The sequence below is a fragment of the Ylistrum balloti genome, unplaced genomic scaffold (genome assembly GCF_031769215.1).
Source record: "Ylistrum balloti isolate Yb309-2 unplaced genomic scaffold, AGI_CSIRO_Ybal_v1 Utg369666, whole genome shotgun sequence".
NCBI lineage: Eukaryota > Metazoa > Mollusca > Bivalvia > Pectinida > Pectinidae > Ylistrum > Ylistrum balloti.
In genome coordinates, this window is record NW_026781914.1 from 268,324 (window position 1) to 293,246 (window position 24,923).

The following is a 24,923-nucleotide window of genomic DNA, read 5'->3' on the forward strand; positions in this document are numbered from 1 at the left end:
TCTTCATATAGAAATGGTTTATGTCATTTCCAAATGTGTTCAAATGTTAATTGCTACGGTAATATCCTATATACAAAGTTGTGGCAGCTTCAATTACATGCTTCACGCAATGATTTAGCCAGGAAATTAAACGTTAAGTGGTGAAATGTCCGTGCTTACGTTCACATCTGATGTAGGGATTACCCTGGTACCCGTTCTGACAGACACACTCATTAGCATCACAGTAAGCGTATTCTGCACAGCGTCGGAAATCACACACAGCTAGATAACAGGAAGGACGATGTAAAATGATTAATGTCAAACCAACAGATACAAATTACATTACATGGTAAGTGGGACTGAATAAATAACGTACTTTATGTTTGGAGGGTTGTAGTTTACGATATTACAAATTACTCAAATCAAAATAGAGAACGTCATCTTTGTATTCGTGATAATGAAAACACATTCAGATGTCATCAGTATGGTGATTTGAGTCACCATTGATGTGATAAATGAAGCAAATTAAATTACGTAAATATAGTAATACACAGCAGATCCCAGAGGGATCTCGGCTCCCACAATTCTTTGATCTTTATTTGTTCTTTGAAAGTTGGATCTCTTCCCTTCATTTCTCTTCTCTTTTGTGTATTTACTCTTCATGAAGAAATCTGAACATTTCTTTGCAGAAATAGTGATCATAATTTTTTAAATGCCAAATGAAATATGGTCGTCTGGAAGCCATTTTGTTTCCCCTAATTAGTCCTTAAACCAATCGGGCACAATTAGGGACCAAGGGGAACTTACGTATGAAGTTTGAGAAAGATCCATTCAGTACTTCTTAAGAAATAGCGATAACAATTTTTTCTAGTCGAAATCCAAGATAGCTGCTTTCGACCATTCTATTTTTCCTGAGCAGGCCCAAAGTCAAACGGGAAGAACGAGGGACCAAGGGAAAGCTACAGATGAGAAAGATTCACCCAGAACTTTTCAATGAATAACCATAACAATCTTCATTGAAAATAATCCAAGATGGTCACCTGTCTGCTATTTTTTGCATCAGTCCAAAAATTGAACGGACACAACTAGAGTCCATGGGGACGCGCCACATGACATAACTAGAGACCAGGGGAAACCTACATACACATTTTGAGAAAGTTCGCCCAATACTTCTCAAGAAATAACGATAACAAAAATTATTTACGGACAGCTGGACAACGATTATGTTATAGATGGTGGGCTAAAAACTTACGTTCGCACTTGCTATAGCCATCGCCGATATAACCCTGGTCACAGACACATGCGTAGTCGAAACAGTGGGCATTCTGAACACAGTTGGTTCCGCCACAAATGCCCAAGGCTGCAAATAAGTGAAAAAAATCCGTTTAACGTTTGGTATTAAATTTGTATTAAAATATGTAGTTCATGTGCATATGATTTGTTAACTCAACTATAATAAAAACAATCGATTCAATAACTAAACTCTCGCGTTTTTACGTGTGGGAGACCACTTACCTTCACATTTGTTGTATCCATTTCCATGGAAACCTGCAGTACACACGCATTCGTCGTTCAAACATTGAGCATGTTGGGAACAAATCCTTTCGCCACAAAGTTCTATAAAAATTACATATACTTGTATATAGTGTTCTTTATAAATAAATGAAAAACAAAGTATATTGTCATGTGACCTTTCAAAATCAATGTACACTACACAGTCAATTGATCAGTAATTGATTACGTTTAGATGGCAATGATATTAAGAGTACAGTAAGATAAGTTGTCATAGATTGATAGTGGAATTTCATATCGATATTACCAAAGATTTTAATTTATAGAAAGAGGCGATTTTTTTAGTCTTACTTGTGGCAAAGTTTTTTTCTGAACTTGAATAACTAATATGACTTGAAGTTTGCGGTATTGTTTTGTAATGTTTTCCCCGGATAATTTCAGTATTAATACTGTTCCTGTATAGCATTTTAAATATTAATGTTTCCATATGGGAAATCATATTTCAAAAATAGTAAATTTCTGAGTGACGTTTCAGGATAAGGCACGTTTCTCATATTCTGACACACATTACACTTTGGAACAAAGTCAGTATATGTTTCTATGTATTTCTGTCGATTTATCGGATAAAACAGTAAGTACACACGGTTAAACTGCAGATAGAAGTTGAATGCTCCCCGAAGAAAACTTAATTAGGCACGGAATTTTAACAGAGTGCAATTATTCTGTAATAAAGGGGTTACAGGCCCTGGATTGTTTTACTACACATGTTTTAATATTACCAATGTATTATCCTGGTTTAAAGCAGGATTCATGCTTAACCATGGGAAAAGTTATGAACACCAAAGGACGGTCGGAAAGAAGGACGGACGGCCAAAGCGACAACAACAAATGTATATGCTCCCCTACTACAATTTCGAGGAGCATCATAAAAGCGTATACTCAGATTTTAGACTTACTCTTACACTCCAAGTAGCCATTACCAATGAATCCTGTCTGACACTGACATGCGTAGTTGATACAGACGGCATTAGTCACACAAGTCTTCCCGCCGCATGTGTAAACAGCTAAAAAAATACTTTAAAGTTTTTAAAAGAGACAAATCAACCGACGTGAAACTAAACCAGTAAAACTATGGAAGTATTCTTTCTAGATACAATTTTCCTTAAATAGAAGAAAATTCTACAAATTAAGACATGTTCTCAAGCAAATTGAGTCATACTTTCGGAGGAAATTGCAGAGAGTTTAAAAAACAAAAGCAATGCGTATTGATCCCTTTGATTGGTGGTGATCGACTTACGTTCACAGCGTATGGTGGGTGTACCATGAAACCCGTCGTAACACACACATTTGCCGTTTTGACATTCGGCGTTACCACCACATCGCTCTCCTCCACAAAGGGCTTCAATGGGGAAACAATCACGTTACATGTTACAACATCACAACGTACAAAGTGTCATCGCAAAAATGATATGTGTCTTTTATACAGAAACAACTGTAGGAGATGTGTCATTAATACAGAAAAATACAGATATAGGAGACCTGTCATTTATACATAAAAACATACAGAAATAGTAGATGTGTCATTCGTACAGAAAACATTCAGATATAGTGTCATCGCAAAAATGATGTGTCTTTTATACAGAAACAACTGTAGGAGATGTGTCATCAATACAGAAAAATACAGATATAGGAGACCTGTCATACATAAAAACATACAGATATAGTAGATGTGTCATTCGTACAGATAACATACAGATATAGTAGGTGTGTCATTCAAACAGAAAACATTCAGATATAGTAGATGTGTCATTCATACAGAAAACATACAGATATAGTAGATGTGTCATTCATACAGAAAACATATATATATAGTAGGTGTGTATTCATACAGAAAATATATACAGATATAGTAGATGTGTCATTCATACAGAAAATATATACAGATATAGTAGATGTGTCATTCATACAGAAATATATACAGATATAGTAGATGTGTCATTCATACAGAAAACATACAGATATAAATATATACATATATATATATATGTGTCATTCATACAAAAAACAAGAATATGATGTGTCTTTTATACAGAAACAACTGTATAGTAGATGTGTCATCAATACAGAAAAATACAGATATAGTAGATGTGTCATTCATACAGAAAACATACAGATATAGTAGATGTGTCCTTCATACAGAAAACATATATATATAGTAGATGTGTCACTCATACAGAAAACATATAGATATAGTAGATGTGTCATTCATACAGAAAACATTCAGATATAGTAGATGTGTCATTCATACAGAAAACATACAGATATAGTAGATGTGTCATTCATACAGAAAACATACAGATATAGTAGATGTGTCATTCATACAGAAAACATACAGATATAGTAGGTGTGCTATTCATACAGAAAATATATACAGATATAGTAGATGTGTCATTCATACAGAAAACATATATACAGATATAGTAGATGTGTCATTCATACAGAAAATATATACAGATATAGTAGATGTGTCATTCATACAGAAAACATATATATATAGTAGATGTGTCACTCATACAGAAAACATATAGATATAGTAGATGTGTCATTCATACAGAAAACATTTAGATATAGTAGATGTGTCATTCATACAGAAAACATATAGATATAGTAGATGTGTCATTCATACAGAAAACATACAGATATAGTAGATGTGTCATTCATACAGAAAACATATATACAGATATAGTAGATGTGTCATTCATACAGAAATATATACAGATATAGTAGATGTGTCATTCATACAGAAATATATACAGATATAGTAGATGTGTCATTCATACAGAAAACATATATACAGATATAGTAGATGTGTCATTCATACAGAAAATATATACAGATATAGTAGATGTGTCATTCATACAGAAAATATATTCAGATATAGTAGATGTGTCATTCATACAGAAAATATATACAGATATAGTAGATGTGTCATTCATACAGAAATATATACAGATATAGTAGATGTGTCATTCATACAGAAAACATATATACAGATATAGTAGATGTGTCATTCATACAGAAAATATATACAGATATAGTAGATGTGTCATTCATACAGAAAATATATACAGATATAGTAGATGTGTCATTCATACAGAAAATATATACAGATATAGTAGATGTGTCATTCATACAAAATAATCTCCACTTGCACCTAACTCCAATTTACTATACAAGGAGATATGCTTACATTTACAGGAGACATATCCATCTCCAACATACCCAGGTGAACACACACATTTCCCGTATAGACAAGTGGCATGCTCACAACAATGGCGACCATCGCAGAAGTCCAGGGCTACGTAGTGTCAGGAAAAAAAACAGTTATCATCATCACTGTTAGGGACGTTATCATCAAAGAGTAAGGTTTGGTTAACAACGATTTAACTAACCTATTCATCATCATATAGCTGTTGTCAATTTTAACGTTTATAGAATGTGTCTTTGAGCAGTCAAAACCTCCTAATTGTTGTCAGTCGACTTACAGTAACATTGCAGGTATCCGTTGCCATGGAAACCTTCCATACACCTGCATTTTCCATCTTTACATGTTGCAAACTTTGCACATCTTCTGTTACTGCATAGTTCTTCGGGAAACAATATATTTTGATTACTTAAGTGACATATACAACAAAGTAGAATGTTCTGTTCAATAAGGAATAACCTAAAACAAAGTTATTACAGAGAACACATATTTCTTGAATGCATAGAAAGTAAAAATTTCTGTGTATTCCACCATTCACATAAAACATAAATAGTAGAGCCAATAAAGCGTCTATTTTATTGAAGAAATGTATAACAGTTGGACTCTTTCAATAAAAATGTGAATACTAAAAATACGACAAAGCGGTGAATTTTGTAGAATGATATATACTCACAATCAATGACGTAATCAATTATGTCATATTATCAAATAAATGATCGAATGATGAAGTAGAAAAAGACAGAGGGTTATTACAAAACCCTCATGACCATTAGTATAATCTAAGTACCTTCACAATGGCTGTACCCGTCTCCTACAAAGCCGTCTCTACACACACACTGATAGTTGAGACACTTGGCGTCAGGGGAACACATCTTCCCTCCACATAGTGACGTTGCTATATACAAGATTTATCGTTGGAAAAATAACAATCTTTATAAAAATGCACCAGATCATTAGCCAACAGAACATAATCTCTTTAACAAGAATAACATGGGTGACATTCAATGTTTATTGAGCTGCTTTTAAAATTTTGAGAAATACTTTACCTTCACATTTCAGATATCCGTTACCATGGTAACCTTCTGTACACACACACTCCTCTCTGTAGCAATACGCGTTCTGTACACATTGTCTCCCTTTACACAGAGCTACAACGTCAAAGCGTGATGGCCGGTATTTAAATTGACATATTTAATTAGTGATAATTTTAAAATACACCAAGCAACTATTTTGATTACTATAAACGATTTTCTTTCTTTTATTTGATGTACAGACAATAGGAAACATAATTCGTACACTAACAGTTTGTATTCGATGGTTACAGATATACAAGTAAAAAAAACCATGATGAACGTGATAATAAACAGTGAATAATTCACCAAACGCCGTCAATAAATTAAATTCAATTAAGAATTCATAATTAATTAAAGTTAAAACTTCACAATACCTAAATTATTTCAAAGTTCTTATTATCTGTTCATGTATTACCTGTGTCTTATAAACAACTTAATTTATCCTAGTTAAATAACGAACTTGTTTACATCTCTGTACTTCATGGGTACGTAAAAGAAATATTTATTGATTTGAATGCATGTCCTTACGTGTGCATTGCATGTAGGGGTCTCCATAGAATCCGCGAGTACATGTACACTGGTAGTTCACACATACCGCGTTCGCGCCACACTTACGTCCATCACAAACTCGTAATGCTACAACCGAAGATAATCAAAAACATCAACATTAAATCAAGTAAAGAGAAAATCCATAATATCTAGACAGACTTGGACCATCAAACAGATGATTTGATAATATCAGAATTACTGCAGTGATGAGTGTCAACGAATCCTATATACCAATCATAAATCAATTATTGTGAAGTTTTCAAATCATTGATAATATCGATAATTACAATGTACAGTATCTGAGAACGTATTTATCTATATGTATCTGAGAACGTATTTATCTATATCAATATGTATCTGAGAACGTATTTATCTATATTTATATGTATCTGAGAACGTATTTATCTATATGTATCTGAGAACTGAGAACGTATTTATCTATATGTATTTATCTATATCAATATGTATCTGAGAACGTATTTATCTATATGTATCTGAGAACGTATTTATCTATATGTATCTGAGAACGTATTTATCTATATGTATCTGAGAACGTATTTATCTATATGTATCTGAGAACGTATATTATCTATATGTATTTATCTATATGTATCTGAGAACGTATTTATCAATGTGTATCTGAGAACGTATTTATCTATATGTATCTGAGAACGTATTTATCTATATGTATCTGAGAACGTATTTATCTATATGTATCTGAGAACGTATTTATCTATATGTATCTGAGAACGTATTTATCAATATGTATCTGAGAACGTATTTATCTATATGTATCTGAGAACGTATTTATCTATATGTATCTGAGAACGTATTTATCTATATGTATCTGAGAACGTATTTATCAATATGTATCTGAGAACGTATTTATCTATATCAATATGTATCTGAGAACGTATATGTATCTGAGAACGTATTTATCTATATCAATATGTATCTGAGAACGTATTTATCTATATCAATATGTATCTGAGAACGTATTTATCAATGTGTATATGTATCTGAGAACGTATTTATCGTATTTATCTATATCAATATGTATCTGAGAACGTATTTATCTATATCAATATGTATCTGAGAACGTATTTATCTATATCAATATGTATCTGAGAACGTATTTATCTATATCAATATGTATCTGAGAACGTATTTATATATGTATCTGAGAACGTATTTATCTATATCAATATGTATCTGAGAACGTATTTATCTATATGTATCTGAGAACGTTTTTATCTATATCAATATGTATCTGAGAACGTATTTATCTATATGTATCTGAGAACGTATTTATCTATATCAATATGTACCTGAGAACGTATTTATCTATATCAATGTGTACCTGAGAACGTATTTATCTATATCAATATGTATCTGAGAACGTATTTATCTATATGTATCGGAGAACGTATTTATCTATATCAATATGTATCTGAGAACGTATTTATCTTATTTATCTATATCAATGTGTATCTGAGAACGTATTTATCTATATGTATCTGAGAACGTATTTATCTATATCAATATGTATCTGAGAACGTATTTATCTATATCAATATGTATCTGAGAACGTATTTATCTATACGTATATTATCTGAGAACGTATTTATCTATATCAATGTGTATCTGAGAACGTATTTATCTATATCAATGTGTATCTGAGAACGTATTTATCTATATGTATCTGAGAACGTTTTTATCTATATCAATATGTATCTGAGAACGTATTTATCTATATCAATGTGTATCTGAGAACGTATTTATCTATATCAATGTGTATCTGAGTATGTAACCAGTATCAATATTATTTTGGTGTCCTTAGTTGTCAATATATACCCAGAGGCCACAAATTGATCTTTTCAACATATCATGTTTGTAATGTCATCATTTCCTCAGCAATTTACATTGTATATTCGAAAAAATTACATTATTTAAGAATACATACATGTGTTTCTTTTGTGATTTATTAGGAATCTGATAACTTAAACCCAAGTATGCAGTCCAACTCACGTTCGCATTTGACGTCACCGTCTCCATGGAAACCGTCATCACATCTACACTCGCCGTCGATACAAGAAGCTCTTTGTGCACATCTCCTTCCATTACACAGGGCTGTTTGGAAAGAAGCCTTAAATGGTTAACAAATGTAGATAAAATAAATCAAATAACAGTTCACATCATATATAGTGAATATTTGAAATGAAATCAACAAAAAAAATACCGACATGTCAAAACAGCTCAAACTCAAAATCAATGAAACTAAGGGAAATATGAAGCAAAGAGCGATTAACGCGGAGACCTATGAAAATGTACAAGGAGAATAAGACAATGTGTTCAGGAAGGTAAGCGTCTTCTGCTTCATTGACGTCTCTTGCCATGTGTAATGTTCTCAGAAATGTTAACAACATCGAACATACCTACTAATTGACATATTGATGGTTTATATCATTACAAATGTAATGCCAGTGTCCAACCTTATTCCTTCCAAAATCAATGACATCAAGATCAGCCGTTTACCTCTCTTTCAACTTTTAAGGCATAATCGTTATAATCGTGATGATTTCAGTATTCGTTTTTTTTAGCTAAGTAACACCCTTACCTCCCGGACCTGTCACTGTTTATTGGAGTCTACGACTTGTTTTCAGTATGACAATTTGACGCTGTCAACTACCGACGGTTTTGAGAGATGTATTTTGATGAAATAGTGGCTGATGTTGGTGTATATATGAAGAGGAAGGGACACTTTTCCTTCTGAAACACTACTTCTTTGCTCTTGAAACTTTAAAGGGGCTCCGTGTGAACGTTTCCTATGTTCATATTTACCTTTTTTATCAATATTAAGTATAAGGTAAGCTTTGTTAACATTTCGTTATCGTTGTTTTAAATAGATTTGTTGGAATCTTTCATATTTTATAATTACTGGCATTTTGTATGTCTTCTCTACATCAGTCTAAATTTCTTCTCCTTACGTTCTCAGCGAAATGGGAAGTCCTTATGTTGTCTCAATAATACATCATGTTTAGATTATAAATAAATACTTACCTTTACACACTACATACGGATCTCCATGGTATCCAGCACCACACCTACAGATGGAGTTAACGCAAGTGGCACCCTTTGCACATATAGCATCATCGCACTTACCATCAGCTGATTAAAATCAATGGAAGACATTACGTTTCATGTAAACATGTGTTTATGGGTGCAAATATAGGTTTTAATATCCTCTATAGTTAATCAGTATCACTTCAACCCCTTACCGTTTTAAACTGATTTATTTTTTTACTATTAATATTTTGTACGTACATCGGAAAGTGAATTTCACGTAAAATATATATTTACCATGCTGAAAATGCACTTCGATGCACGTGAAGAAAATAAACAATCCTTATATTTACATTTGATTACCGTAGATATTCATACAACATTTAAGAAACAAATCACTTCATACATATTATTAGAACAGAGGCAAGTTCAATTGAACTGCCATATTATACCAATGAGGAAGGTGGCGCCATATGGGGGTTCAATGAAAATGCCATGACAACAAAAAGTGATTCAATTGATGTTTTTATTTACTATTAGTAAATACTTAAACGATGTAATTATATCAATATATTTTACTTAACATTTAACCACGTTTATGTAAATTTTCTATTTACAACCACTATTGACATGGACAAGACCACGACACACGCATTGTGACTTTAAAACATCGTCAAGAGACTTGCTCCGGCAGTGTAAATTTATTAGAATACGATAAGTAGTAAAACCATTATTAAATAGAACAAAGACGGTTAATTTAACGGAATTGCTCTTACGTTCACACTTTATATATCCGTTTCCATGGAATCCCGGAAGACAGACACATCTGTCATCCTGACAGGATGCGTTGGAACAGCATCGCATGCCGTCACAAAGAGCTGGAAAATATAACACAACGTTCTTATCTCAAATATCCGACCATATAACCACAACCATATTCTCACTCTGTGTGACAATAATCTACTTTATCAGTAACACAAAGAAAGCATTTCTCAGAAAACATTTTCTCAGATTTGCAATATCTAAATGCACAACACCATGGTATTACAATGCATTTTGTTTCAGATAAATCATAAACATAAAACAAACAAAAAATTAATGCATGCTTTAATAAAGAGCAGAAAAACGTAAGGCAAAAAGAGTTAACACAAGTGTTTAATTACCAGGAAGTTTTGAAAGGTGTTTCATTGGTTGCAGAGAAACACAAGCCCTGGTACACACTTGCGATGTATATATAGACTGTATTTAATGTCTAACCTTTCGGGTGACTGAGATCCTACATAAGCTGTCGGTGTAACCAGGCATTTGATATGTTGTAGGGAACATCTCCTTTCAGGGTATTATGGTGCTACATCACATCTAACCTTTGGAGTATTTTGATACCACATCACATTTGTTGTAGGGAGCACCTTACCTTTGGAGTACCTTGGTACCACATCACATTTGTTGTAGGGAGCACCTAACCATTGGAGTATCTTAGTACCACATCACATTTGTTGTAGGGAGCACCTAACCTTTGGAGTACCTTGGTACCACATCACATTTGTTGTAGGGAGCACCTAACCATTGGAGTACCTTAGTACCACATCACATTTGCTGTAGGGAGCACCTAACCTTTGGAGTATCTTGGTACCACATCACATTTGTTGTAGGGGACGCCCACCCTTTTGTAGTATCTTGGCACCACATCACATTTGGTGCAAGGGACGCCCACCCTTTTGTAGTATCTTGGTACCACATCACATTTGTTGTAGGGGACGCCCACCCTTTTGTAGTATCTTGGCACCTCATCACATTTGTTGTAGGGGACACCTACCCTTTTGGAGTACCTTGGTACCACATCACATTTGTTGTATGAGACACCTACCTTTTGGAGTACCTTGGTACCACATCACATTTGTTGTAGGAGACACATACTATTTGGAGTACCTTGGTACCACATCACATTTGCGGTAGGCAGCACCTAACCTTTGGAGTACCTTGGTACCACATCACATTTCAAGGTACCACATCACATTTGCGGTAGGGAGCACCTAACCTTTGGAGTACCTTGGTACCACATCACATTTGCGGTAGGGAGCACCTAACCTTTGGAGTACCTTGGTACCACATCACATTTGTTGTAAGGGAAACCTACCCTTTTGGAGTACCTTGGTACCACATTACATTTGTTGAAGGGGACGCCTACCTTTTGGAGTATCATGTCGCTATACACTACTGGGTTGATGTTAACATCTTTTTTTTTAAATCTTTTTGTCACTTCATATGTTTCAGGATTTTGTCTGCAGTAACTTGACACAACGTACGTTGTCGAAAACATCTATATTTAAGCAAATCAATTTATTATGTAGAATCCACTTTTGCTTTAGAGGTCAATTCAGTTGTAGGAAATATCGTCCTTTTCGAAGCTTTCGTTTATAGGAAGAGTGTGACATTTCATATAACTCAGATATTATATTGGCGCTACTGAATGACCAGTTGTAGTGTATACAAAACCTTGTACAGCTGGAAATTGTCGGAAACTGCAACCAATGTAACCAGGTGTAACAATGTAACACACAGAGATAATTCCTTCTACACTTTCTGAACACAAAATGTATACCCTTATGATTTACCATCACGGCTTACTAACGATCCTAAATTTGAAACTTACCAATACAGGCGTGGTACCCATCACCATAGTAACCACGCTGACATACACACTTGTAGTTAACACACTCAGCATCCGCGACACAGGTCCGGCCATCACACACAGCAGCGGCTACAAAAACAATAAAAGCAAACACACATGTGTAGTTAGCACAAGCATAAACACTCAGGTGCGACTTTCACACACCGTGACGATTACAAAAACAATAGTGTACAATACACCACACCGTTCTGACCTTCACACACCATGACGGTTACAAAAAATGGTGAATACACACTACACAGGTGCGACATTCACACACAATGACGGTTACAAAAAACTGGTGAATACAAACTACACAGGTGCGACATTCACACACCGAGACGGTTACAAAAAAAGGGTGAATACACACTACACAGGTGCGACCTTTCACACCGTGACGCTAAATATAACGATAGTAATTATTGCATCCTCCCATCCTTCTAGTTAACGAAAAACCCACAACTCATAGGTCTGGCCACCATAGAGCGCCGGCTGCTGCAAAGACGATAATGTTTTTTCCTGAATCTAACTACATGGTGAATCTCAAGTACCTTGCACTAAAGGGCAGAGTCGGCATCATATTTTATAAATACATCATTGTTAAATCATGAAATCAACAACAAAAACATCCCCATCTAATAAACTCATAATTCAAACAAAAATTGGTTATTTAAAGAAAATAACGACCGAAACATCGACTTGAGTTCCGTAACTATGGCAAAATATTATACGGCTGTGTTTGTGGGTTTTTCTTTATTATAACCATATTAAAGATTAGTGGTTCCGATGTACCATAGAATGCAAACTTACGTTCACAATGAATGTAGCCGTTACCATGGTAACCAGGTATACATCTACAGTTATCGTCTACACATTGGGCATTGTCAGCACACCTCCGTCTATTACACAGACCTGTTGAGCATGTTGAAGAGAGTGGTCAATACTATAATATAGATAATGTAAGTATACAAAACTAAGTAGTGGTCAAGCATATATCTGATTGACCAGAATACTAACAGGAGTACTGGGATTCCATCAAAACTCCGACGATGTGTTACAATTTACACTGGTGACCATTCGGCGATGATGAAAATACTGTATTCGGGTATTGTTCAGCTGGCCTAGGTGACTGAATGTACCATAAAACACGTGACGCTGATGAAGACATTTAGATGACAGAATGTGACATGTAACCACGTGACGCTGACGAAGACATTATGATGACAGAACGGGACATATGACCACGTGACGCTGACGAAGACATTTGAGTGACAGAACGGGACATATGACCACGTGATTCTGATGAGGACATTTGGGTGAAAGAACGGGACATATGACCACGTGATAATGATGAGGACATTTTGGTGACAGAATATGTCATATAATAATTAAGTGAACGTTGATGAACACATTGATGAACGTGTCACATAATCATGTGACGCTTAGATACCAGATTGTGCAATACAGTATTTGGTGTTTATGAATTAGGTATATGACATGGATATTGAACCCTACTTTTACACTCGTCGTATCCATCCCCGACATAGCCCTGCCGACACACACAGTTGTAGTTGATGCAATCAGCGTTTTCAGAGCAACTCTCACCTCCACATGTCCCGATTGCTGAAAGTTAAAAGAAATTATAAAGTTTAAAAATGGTAAATTAATGTGTTTTTATTAACAATTGTTTCCCTTATCAGAAACCTTGGCACGGCATTAAGTAATAATAACGAATTTTATTTGATTGATGTCACACAATGTTTTCTTCAGAATATTCATCAGCTGGTGACAATACACACAAAGCATGTTTCATAACAAGTCTTATTACTACAGATTCCTTTTATCGTAAACTAGATACAATACATTCTAAAATTGCATAAAATTTAGACAACAAAAATGTCAGTGCGCTTTAATTTAGGGACTCGTTTCATTGTGCTTTGTGACGTCACAATGGTTGAGTAATATCGTTTTAAAGAGAAATAAAAATATATGATGATCGTATCTCATTACCTATAGCCTGCCGACTGGCTATAAAAATTACGAGGTTGTGACTCATGGAAAAATGAATTTATCATTTCTACACTCCCCTAATTTAGGAAACTCTCAGATTAATTTTCCTCGGCGTGCGTCATGAAATCATGTTTGTTTGCTCATGAAATGTGACGATTTCACGCTAAAATTCTATACTAATCCCATCATACAATGCGAGGTATATATATTTATCATTGTAGCACAGAACTCGGTCAGGCTTTCTGTATGATAGGAAATTAATACTTGTTTTATCAGAAGTTCCTTTATCTAAATAAAATCAGTTCAGAAAATTTGATAAAATGCTCGAAATCTATTAAAGGTTTCGTGATCCGTTCCTATCGTATATTAAAAAGTTGTCTTTATAAACAATTAATAGTTTTCGATACTTATCAATGTCGAACAATTAGGTAAAATAAATACCCAGGAATGTTAAACCTAGCAGTGCGGTTTGTATCCTTTCTATGACCGGGAGATGCGATGCTACATAGAAAGTAGTCAGGAAAACTTAACAAGACCTGTAGGAACCGTTGTTTTCTACTGCTGGTATTTATCGATTTACACAGACACACAACAAAACCATATATTATCCTTTGTGTTCCCTTACAGAAATTTGTCATAAACAAAATGTTTCTTTTGCTATACAACACGGTATTTCTTGTAATCATAACAATTTGCGCAAGTACATACGTTCACAGTTGACGTAAGGATTTCCATGGTAACCGTTTCCACAGCGACAACGCATATCCAGGCAACGAGCGTGCAGACCACATTTTGTTCCGTTACATAAGGCTGTAAATAGAGGTTATTCACTTTTCCTTTAAATGATGGTCGCAAAAAAGACAGTACAAAACGGTGAATGTATTCAGTTGATCATTTAAATACTACATTTAGACATTTCTGGTTAATACGACCCACTTACGTTCACAAGAAGTTATGCCGTCTCCAAAGTATCCGTCCAAACAGGCGCAATTAGGACGTCCTGACTGCAGCCCGCACGCGGCGTACTCGTGACATTGTAATGTGACAGTTTTCTTTTGCAGGGTTGGTTTCCCATTCGTTTCAACACATGTTAGCATCGTCTGACAGTCCAACGACAGCGACGATTTCCAAAGCTAGGATTACAAATAAAAATGTTGCTAACTTTACCGGAATGTGATGGTACTTTCCTCGAATGCGGTTTATCATAGAGAACTGACCGTTAGGTTTACAAGCACGAAGAACGCTTAATGTTATAGTAATTGTTTAACTTACAACGTTACTACTGATTACTATCATATCACCAGGCCAATGAATACATACTGCTGAGTACAAGTTACTAGTGCAACTAGCATTAGTGTACTAATTAAATGATAACATTAAAAAAAACTAAGGTATGATGCAAGATAAATATATATATTACTGATACGTTAACATATCTGTCATCCGCCCTTAGATCAACAGGTTTATGATGTTGTACTGGTGAATGTCGGTAGATGTGGTTTGTGGTTATCTAATAAAAAAATCCGAACAATCACATGTCTCGTACAAAACATCCTTCACACAATATAATATACATTTCACTGATATCAGTAATTTAAAATTCCATTCCATTTGGTTTTAAATGATAAATAGATAAAATTTCAATTCCCCTTTGACAAAGGAAGTAATCTAATACTGGTGGATCCAGGGTTTAGTGATCAAGTTGATATGGTGAACATACAACAAAAACAAAAACAAAACAAAACAAACAAAGAAGTTAACAAGGAGTTCTCTGTTCTCTAAATTAGTTATTTACAAAAATAAATAAAGTATCTATGAATGTAACATCATCAAGTGATGTTTGCAGTCTCTGATTGGCTAAATCGATTCCACGTGATTCACAATACATACTTTTTGTCAACAAAATGGATGAAAAATGATGAACCGATCATCACACTTCGTATAAAATATCACAGCAGCAGAAATGTGTAAAGAGGAGAAAGACGATATCATATGAAATGAGAACAAGGCACGTTTTATTTGGTACCAAAGTACTGAACGTTTTACATCAACGTTGAGGTTTTAATATGCTCCCTCCAGTGCGTCATAAAAATACAGTGCAAGGTTATTAACTAGGCTGTGTGAATGTGAACCAGTGATATTCTTCACTACAGAAGTGTAATATAGAAGACACATATCTAGGTTCTCATGTTTAGGTCATACTCGAATGCCTGAGAAGAAAATTGGAGATGATCAGAGGTTTGATGTGAATTTTACATAAGACATTAGAGAAGACTTAACGAGGTGTATTTTTTATTTAAAGTTGAGAGGGGAGGTGTAAGGAGGACAAGAAATAAAAATAACTTGTTTTATTATTACTGATCAAATTCAAGGCCAGTAACACATGATATCGTGAATTGTATTTCAAACGTCTTACCTGTGTAAAGAGTGAGAAGGGGTAGAGAAGTATTACAATAGAGATAACGGGTTGTTTCCTGATAGCAATTGTATTTGACAAGGGAAGATATGGAATTATTTATAACACGGAAATTTTAGCATGGGAATGTAATTATACCGGAAGTATTTGACAAGTCTGTTTCCTTGTGGTTGACATCTGTTAATTATAGGTGTTAATCTTGTTTGCAGGTGTCTAATTTAGATTTGTATCCGGACAAAAGATAGCTTATTGTTTTGGATGGTTGATATTATATTTGAAAGAAACACATCCTGCGATGTATTTCCGTTATTGTAGTAGAGTATATAAACGTATTCTACAGTTTGACTGAGAAGCTAAAAAAATAACTTATAAACTTATATATGAGGTCTAGAGATTCTGGAAATTTTTTTCTTTAGTTATGTTTGTTAACAACAGTTCCTACTATTATTACTACACCCATTGGATATTACATGATAGGTGTGAATGTTAGATTCATGGTATCACAGTAATGTAGTACAGTAAGTGTTAAGAATGATCAATATCAGGCACGTGTATGAAGTAGTAAACATATGTTGAATCATGTTAAGATTCAACCGTTCCAGTCAAATAGAAGACAAATCAAAAGACAATCGCCAAGTATACAGTTATCAACGAAAGTAAGATTTTCCGGTTTCTTAAAATGGATAACTGATACTGACAAATTAACTGATAAGAAAATCGCGAGATGTGTTGAAGCATTACCTCAATATTTAATTATTCTAATTATAATCACATATCAGTATCTCACGCCTGAGAAACACATTCGTCAAGATAATGTACATTTTCACAGAAAAGAAAACTGTCGTAACATATATCTTACGGCAACTTCTTTACCGAAAAATGCGTGCAATGGAATCTATTTACACTTCAGGTATATATGTCATACAGGTAAATTTCCTATGTCGTGCTAACAGGTAAATTTCCTATGTCGTGCTAACAGGTAAATGTCCTATGTCATACTTACAGGTAAATATCCTTTGTCATACTTACAGGTAAATGTCCTATGTCATACTTACAGGTAAATGTCCTATGTCATACTTACAGGTAAATTTCCTATGTCGTACTAACAGGTAAATGTCCTATGTCGTACTTACAGGTAAATGTCCTAAGTCATACTTACAGGTAAATGTCCTATGTCATACTTACAGGTAAATGTCCTATGTCATACTTACAGGTAAATGTCCTTTGTCATACTTACAGGTAAATATCCTATGTCATACTTACAGGTAAATGTCCTATGTCATACTTACAGGTAAATGTCCTAAGTCATACTTACAGGAAGATATATTATGTCGTATTTACAGGTAGATATCTTAAGTTGTACGTACAGGTAGATATTCTGTGTCGTAATTGCAGGTATATATTTTAAGTTGTACTTACAGGAAGATATCCGACTTCAGACTTGCAGCCACAGTCTGTCATTGGAACACAGGCAAGGCCACTAAGCAGGTATCCAGGTAGACACTCACATCCGGCCGACAGGGGCTGGGAACAAGTGGTCTGGGCACGATGAGGGTCAAGGCAGGTGGCTGGACATCCACTTATCTCGGTGCTGTATCGCATGTTCTCCGGACATTTAGGAGCTGTAATACCCAAACTTATCAGCAAAAAAGATAAGGTCATACAAGCATCTTTTGTGCTGAATTAATTCTGGAATCGTATAACAACATTGCCTACTTAATTCAGCAAAAATGTAGAAAGCGAATCTATATGTGTGTGAATATGTGACCAAACGCACCAAGAAACAACTATATCCCAGTTGTTATCTATCAACACTTTTGAAACTTACGACAAAATGACTCCGTCCTCCATTTTACCATATATCCCCTCTCCTCACACTCAGCTGCCATGCTGTCCATGGCCTGGCAGACAACTTCTTTTACGCGGTGTTCGTCATGGAAATATGTGCACACGTCGAAGCGACATGACGAATACATGTCAAGAATAATTTCCGGAATGGTGCTAATACACTCTTGGAACGGACTGGATGCCTGACGAGCCGGAAACAGTAACCCACAGTACACTGGTTCCTGTACTAAAAGTTCCATGTCTCCACTACATGGGTCCTCCGTTTCTCCAACTGCACATCTACACATAAAACAATAGATCACAATGACAGGTTCTTTTGTATGTGTTATCAATATTACAATTTTCCGTGACGAACACACCATCTATGTGCTGTTTGACAAAAGGTTTCTGGACTCAAGTCGCTTCGGAAAGTTTCATATTTCTTTGAAATAAAAATCTTTTTATGAAATGATAATCTTTAATTATATATCTCTCAACATCTGTAGAACCTACCGAATGTTTAGTGTATATATATATATATATATTTATTATTGGTTTACTAGCCAGGCATATTGACCAACCATGATTAACTAAGTGTAAATATATGTGTTACGTTCAGTTTTACTTAATCAACTGCATTCCACTTACTTTTCCCTATTTTACATAGTGTTATGACACGTGCTTAAACGTGCTCGTTTACAACTCCGACATGTTTTGTTTCATTGATATAATTAGGATTATTTGAAATTCATATTGCCGTTGCTGTGACGACATTGATACAGTCAATCAGAATTCGTCTAAGTGTTATCAAATTTGAACTGCGAACAGGACTAGAACCATTATCTTGAAGGACAGCACCTTGCAATAATTGTTCATCCTCAACATGAATCTCGAGCCTCTAGTTTTGCAGGTCATCATAGATATACATACATTATAGATATATAGATTTCTATTTATCATATTAGAACCAAACTGGTGTTTTTGTCAATCGATAACAAGATCTCAGACAACTTTTAAAGAAAAAGATAAACTATTGACAATTTTACGGGACATCTTGATCGATCTGGTACTGCAGTTTCTGTTATTGCGGTAATGATATATGAAAACAGAATACCTAAAGTCAGTGCACTGTTACGATTGCGTGAAGTTTCTCTGAACTCCACCTTCAAGTCTGGCAGTAGCTGTTTGTATAATTTTATACTAATCTTCATCAAAGAAGTATGTCTCTGTAAGACAGTGCTGGAATGACAATACAACATGAAGATTTGCATCGTCAGGAAATTGTGATGATATGTCGTAAGTTTTATCACGATCCGAGGAAGAGTAGTGGGAACCTGTCTGGACAATTATTGGTCAATAAAAAAGGCATTCTTACGAAATGTAGGAATGAAAAATATTGACAAACAGATGAGAAATATCCGGGGTGATTTCTCTCTATCGTTGTTGGGGTATAATTACTTTAATAACTGGTGTGATACTAATCACGGCCAAGTTTTCAGGAGGAAGGGGTTTTTCTTTATTGTTACAATATGTTATTACAGATTAATACAACACCCACTCCTTAGCCGCGTCATCAGACAGGTCTTTGACAAGGTAACTCTCTGCTATCTCCCTGCCTTTAGTCCTTACACCGGACACGTCCGTCCCATTCTTCGTTCTATAATCGTCCCGTTTTCCATTACAGTTTCCGCACAGGCCGTTTAGATCATTTCCGTATCTCTTCGGAACTGTCACGAAAACTTCCGATCTACCATTCCAGGAAAGTGACAGGCCACATCCGGTTACCAGTCTGGCGTACTGCCCGGTATTGTAAATGTCGATTTCCCCATGCGTGTCTGACGTCACACTAACAGGAAAGAACTGTGCGACGCCATTTATCTGAAAGAGGAAATAAAGATACATCACATTTTCACTGTCGTCTGCAACCTTTCTGTAAAACTTGATCTATCTTCATACACGTACACGCAATGTCGAGTTTATAAGTACACCGAATGACCAAATATGACACCATACGACTGAACAGTGGGAAGACATATTAAATGCCATCGAGTTCCCTATAACTGCCTGTAGACATTAACAATTGGTCGCTGCAAGAAACGTCTGTGATCGTAAGATTAGCGCTAATGCATTTTATCATCGAGTTCAAAGGCGATCACAAAATAGCGTTTCAGTTTTGTCCCTTTTAAATTCGTTACGTGTATAATTTTGTCCTCAAATGTATCTATTATTTCAATACTGCTATGTATTTTTGAGTGTTATTTTTACACGTCACTTGATATAAAAAGAAAATCCACAAGGCGTCTGAACATGCCCTTTGGCAGTTTCTGTGATTGCGGTAATGATATATGAAAACAGAATACCTAATGTCAGTGCGCGGTTACGATTGTGTGAAGTTTCTCTGAACTCCACCTTCAAGTCTGGCAGTAGCTGTTTGGATAATTTCATACTAATCTTCTTCAAAGAGGTATTGCTCTGTAACACAGTGCTGGAATGACAATGCAACATGAAGGTTTGCATCGTCAGGAATTGTGATGATGTGTCGTAAGTTTTATCACGATCCGAGGAAGAGTCGAGGGAAACTGTCTGGACAATTATTGGTCAATAAAATAGAATTCTTACGAAATGTAGGAATGAAAACTATTGACAAACAGATGCATTTTATCATCGAGTTCAAAGCATTTATCACAACATAATGTTTCAGTTTTGTCCGTTTTAAATTCGTTACGTGTATCTATGTGTCCTGAATTGTATCTATTATTTAAATACTGTTATGTATTTTTGAGTTTTATTTTTTCACGTCTCTTAAAAAGAAAATCCACAAGGCGTCTGAACATGCCCTGAACATGCCCTTTGGCATATTCATCCGCAACCCGAATATATGTTGCCATTATCGGTATAAAAACTTGTAAAATGAGTACTATCTATACTATACTCTCTTTCATTTTAGAACGCGGTATAAAGCCTCAGTCAATAGATCATATTATCTGCATTATGCCGGTTAAAAGTTTATTTGATACACCTTAGTTGGAATCCCCCCCGTCCCATTTAGAGGGTTGTGAAGAAGCGATAGGACAGCATTGACATACTCGTTCGAAATCATTTAGATATGGATTATCGATCATTAACTTGAGGATCCATTTAAACAAAAGTCTAACTGCTCAACCAATTCTTTGTCTAAACTATCAACCACCATTCTAGGTACTATAAAGTTACAGTCTTATTGTGATACTGTTTACTCCAGAAGTGGATTTCGATGAACTCAAAAGGGCTTTTTGGCTACTCTTCTAAAAAAACTTCTATAAGAACATTTGATTTTTCCATGCTGTACACCACCATACCTCATTCTAAACTGAAGAAACGCCTTCGTTTTCTTGTTATGAGAGCTTTTTTCTCCTAGAAAGGTGAACGACGGTATAAACATTTGGTTGTGAACTTATACTGAAGCGTATAACATAAAGTATATGTCCAAATCAAAAGAGAAATATACGGAGTACAAAATCATAAAAATGATCAAGTTTCTGGTTGTAAACATCTTCGTCGACTTTGGTGGTAAGATCTTCCAACAGACTATTGGCATACCTATGGGAACCAACTGCGCGCCTCCTTTAGCTGACTTGTTTTTTGTTTTCATGCGAAGCTAAATTTATTGAAGAGCTTATCAAAACAGGTCACAAAAACCTTACCAAGTTGTTTAATTTCACCTTCAGATATACTGATGACGTCTTGTCTTAAAATAAGAAAAATTAATTGACCACGTTCATCATATATATCCACCAGATTTCAACTTTCATAGTGTAAATTTTCCATTTCTGGATAGCAATATTAATGCATCTCCAACCTATGATATTTACATGTCACAGTTGATTGATATCAAAGGGCCTGTTCCCATTATCACGATTTTCGTGCAAGTCATCATCTGACTGATAGGGCGGGTTGCGCAGTGGTAACGCAGTTGCCTTTCACCTAGACGTTCGAAATTCGATTCCTTGAACGGACGTAAAAGGGTATGCGGTCACCAACACGATCATGGTGACCCAATCATGTTGGGTTTTCCACGGCTACTCCAGTTTCCTCCAATAATGAAAACTCTCTCTTTCCCAAACGACCAGGTACACCAGGGACTGGCAACCAAGTGTTTTACATGTTTACAAATGACTGTCGAGAGAATCGAATTTTATTCTCGGCCGAGAGTGATGGATTTGATGGTGTCTTCTTGTGTTAAGGTAATGGCGTTCATTCTTAAGATTGAATTCTGTTTTGCATTAATGGGAAGTGATTCTATAGGGTAGAAGAAGAAGGAAGGAAGGAATCTTTGTTAAGATTGGTGTATCAGACAAAGTAGTAAGCTTGTCTAGTATTGTGGAATGTCACTCACCAACAGGAAGCTTGCTAGATAAGTGAGAAGGACAATGACCTTGAATAACCGTGTTAATTATACTTTCTGTAGGATTTCTCGTGGTATTGTAAGGATCAGAAGTTGTGTAGACTTCACACATTCGATAGGGGTAATTGCATCAGTGAAAAATAAATGTCATACATTCTGTCATCATTAAAGCAAGTTTAGCAATTAAATATTATTAATTGTGTAACTTAAAACATACACTATGAGTGTTAAGTATGACTGGGACAACTGTCACAATTAGGTGAGCTCCGTCGCGCTCTTCTGTATAAAAATTAAAAATGAATTATGAAAGAAAAGCCCGAGAAAAAAGTCCGTCGCAAACCATATCCAAGTACTCACAAGTACTTCTTTGTCCTTTATGAGGTCAATAACGAACCCGTTAACCATCACGTGCACAGATCGCGTGTAGGCCACGTTCTTCCTGGTACCCCTCTGCTCGTTTTTGAGCTCGATATTAAAGGCACATTTGTCGCTCTCGTTTCCGTATTTTGTTAGGGTGTATCGACAAGGACCGTTTACAGTTATCTTTTGTTTGTCGTATAACCGCAAGTGGGGGTCCCCGTAGGCAGCGCACGTGCACACATCTGAAATAAAAAAGTAAACTAAAAATTAAGACAAGTTAATCAGCGATAATTTATAATTAGTTCAGCGTTGACACAAAAACAAGCCTCAGGTGTATTATAATTTTATTCAATATTATCAACGAGTGAGACCAATACATATATCGAATCTGAGAATTCGTGTTGCTTAATTTCGCTCGTATCTACGCAAGCAACATTATGTATTTCTGTCGTCGATAAAAACAGATAAAAATGCTAATCACAAACAATAGGAGTGTTTCAAAATGTATCAGATGCTAATCTGGTATTCAACTTTTTCGGGAAACGTTTGAAAAAAATAATGCTTAATGAGAATTTTCCCTATTGTAAACGTTGTAAAATATCAACAAGAAAATACAGATATGTTTACAAAAGTCAGAAACGCAGAATCGACGAAAAGATGGTAAATTATTAACAAAAATATATATTAACGTAGACACTATAGGAAAAGAAGAATGACCCTGTGTTCCTGAAGGGTAAGCGTGATGCATAATACTAGATCTATGGCGGCTGGTACCCTGATACCAGCGCCCTAACACTCCTTTGTATGGTGAGCAGTAAATGAGACACATGCACACGGGACATAACGTGTGTGAGGATTAATTATGTAAGTGACATTGTTCTAAGACAGAAGCGGGTTTTAATGGAAATGAGGCTTGTTTCAATGCAAAATGTTTACTAAGTATCGTTAGGCAAAGGGACAACTATACACCTTACCTTCACACTTGACGTACGGGTTACCATAGAAACCCTTGCTGCAGTGACACTTTCCCTCAACACATACAGCATTTACCCCACACCCTTTGTCACAGTTGAGTCCTACAGGAAGTATAAAAAGGAACGTCATCGAAGATTATCTACATAAGCAATGGTAATATTTCTACATATCTAAGAAATCGGGGAAATTCACTTATCGAAAAAGTTGTAATTCCTAACATTGAATACTTCTGATGTGAAACTGCGAGAACAATCACTTCCGGTAGACAGATGTGTTATTTCTGTTTTCCTTTATACATTATCAAACGTTTTTCATGTTCAATAATCTAATAAATTTGAATATATCAAATGTAACGCGATGAAGTGTATTTACCGAATAAATACAAGAAGGACGTGTGCTATCATAAGGGGTAGCGTGGGATGGGACGTGTGCTATCATAAGGAGTAGCGTGGGATGGGACGTGTGCTATCATAAGGAGTAGCGTGGGATGGGACGTGTGCTATCATAAGGAGTGGCGTGGGATGGGACGTGTGCTATCATAAGGAGTAGCGTGGGATGGGACGTGTGCTATCATAAGGGGTAGCGTGGGATAGGACGTGTGCTATCATAAGGGGTAGCGTGGGATGGGACGTGTGCTATCATAAGGGGTAGCGTGGGATGGGACGTGTGCTATCATAAGGAGTAGCGTGGGATGGGACATGTGCTATCATATGGGGTAGCGTGGGATAGGACGTGTGCTATCATAAAGGGTAGCGTAGGATGGTGAGGGAGCACGAAGCAACATTTTTTATATTAAGTTTTAACAATTGATTTGACATTTGATCTTGTCACTAGGTTTT

At 35.5% G+C, this 24,923-nt stretch overlaps 1 protein-coding gene across 1 annotated transcript in view; it reads right to left on the reverse strand.

Annotated features, from left to right (window-relative positions):
* LOC132560165 (zonadhesin-like) overlaps window positions 1–24,923 on the reverse strand; it is a 66,202-nt gene that overhangs the window by 14,085 nt on the left and 27,194 nt on the right. Inside the window, exons 6-28 of the mRNA XM_060224820.1 lie at window positions 24,084–24,185; window positions 23,107–23,351; window positions 19,924–20,243; window positions 18,367–18,665; window positions 17,958–18,160; window positions 15,063–15,255; window positions 14,831–14,932; window positions 13,628–13,735; window positions 12,923–13,024; window positions 12,095–12,202; window positions 10,218–10,319; window positions 9,439–9,546; window positions 8,407–8,508; window positions 6,358–6,465; window positions 5,803–5,904; window positions 5,544–5,651; window positions 5,037–5,138; window positions 4,742–4,849; window positions 2,789–2,890; window positions 2,448–2,555; window positions 1,495–1,596; window positions 1,232–1,339; window positions 160–261 (exon numbers count right to left, since the gene is read on the reverse strand). Coding sequence (XP_060080803.1) covers window positions 160–261; window positions 1,232–1,339; window positions 1,495–1,596; window positions 2,448–2,555; window positions 2,789–2,890; window positions 4,742–4,849; window positions 5,037–5,138; window positions 5,544–5,651; window positions 5,803–5,904; window positions 6,358–6,465; window positions 8,407–8,508; window positions 9,439–9,546; window positions 10,218–10,319; window positions 12,095–12,202; window positions 12,923–13,024; window positions 13,628–13,735; window positions 14,831–14,932; window positions 15,063–15,255; window positions 17,958–18,160; window positions 18,367–18,665; window positions 19,924–20,243; window positions 23,107–23,351; window positions 24,084–24,185 — 3,144 coding nt within the window. The remainder of the gene's footprint in view (window positions 1–159; window positions 262–1,231; window positions 1,340–1,494; window positions 1,597–2,447; window positions 2,556–2,788; window positions 2,891–4,741; window positions 4,850–5,036; window positions 5,139–5,543; window positions 5,652–5,802; window positions 5,905–6,357; window positions 6,466–8,406; window positions 8,509–9,438; window positions 9,547–10,217; window positions 10,320–12,094; window positions 12,203–12,922; window positions 13,025–13,627; window positions 13,736–14,830; window positions 14,933–15,062; window positions 15,256–17,957; window positions 18,161–18,366; window positions 18,666–19,923; window positions 20,244–23,106; window positions 23,352–24,083; window positions 24,186–24,923) is intronic.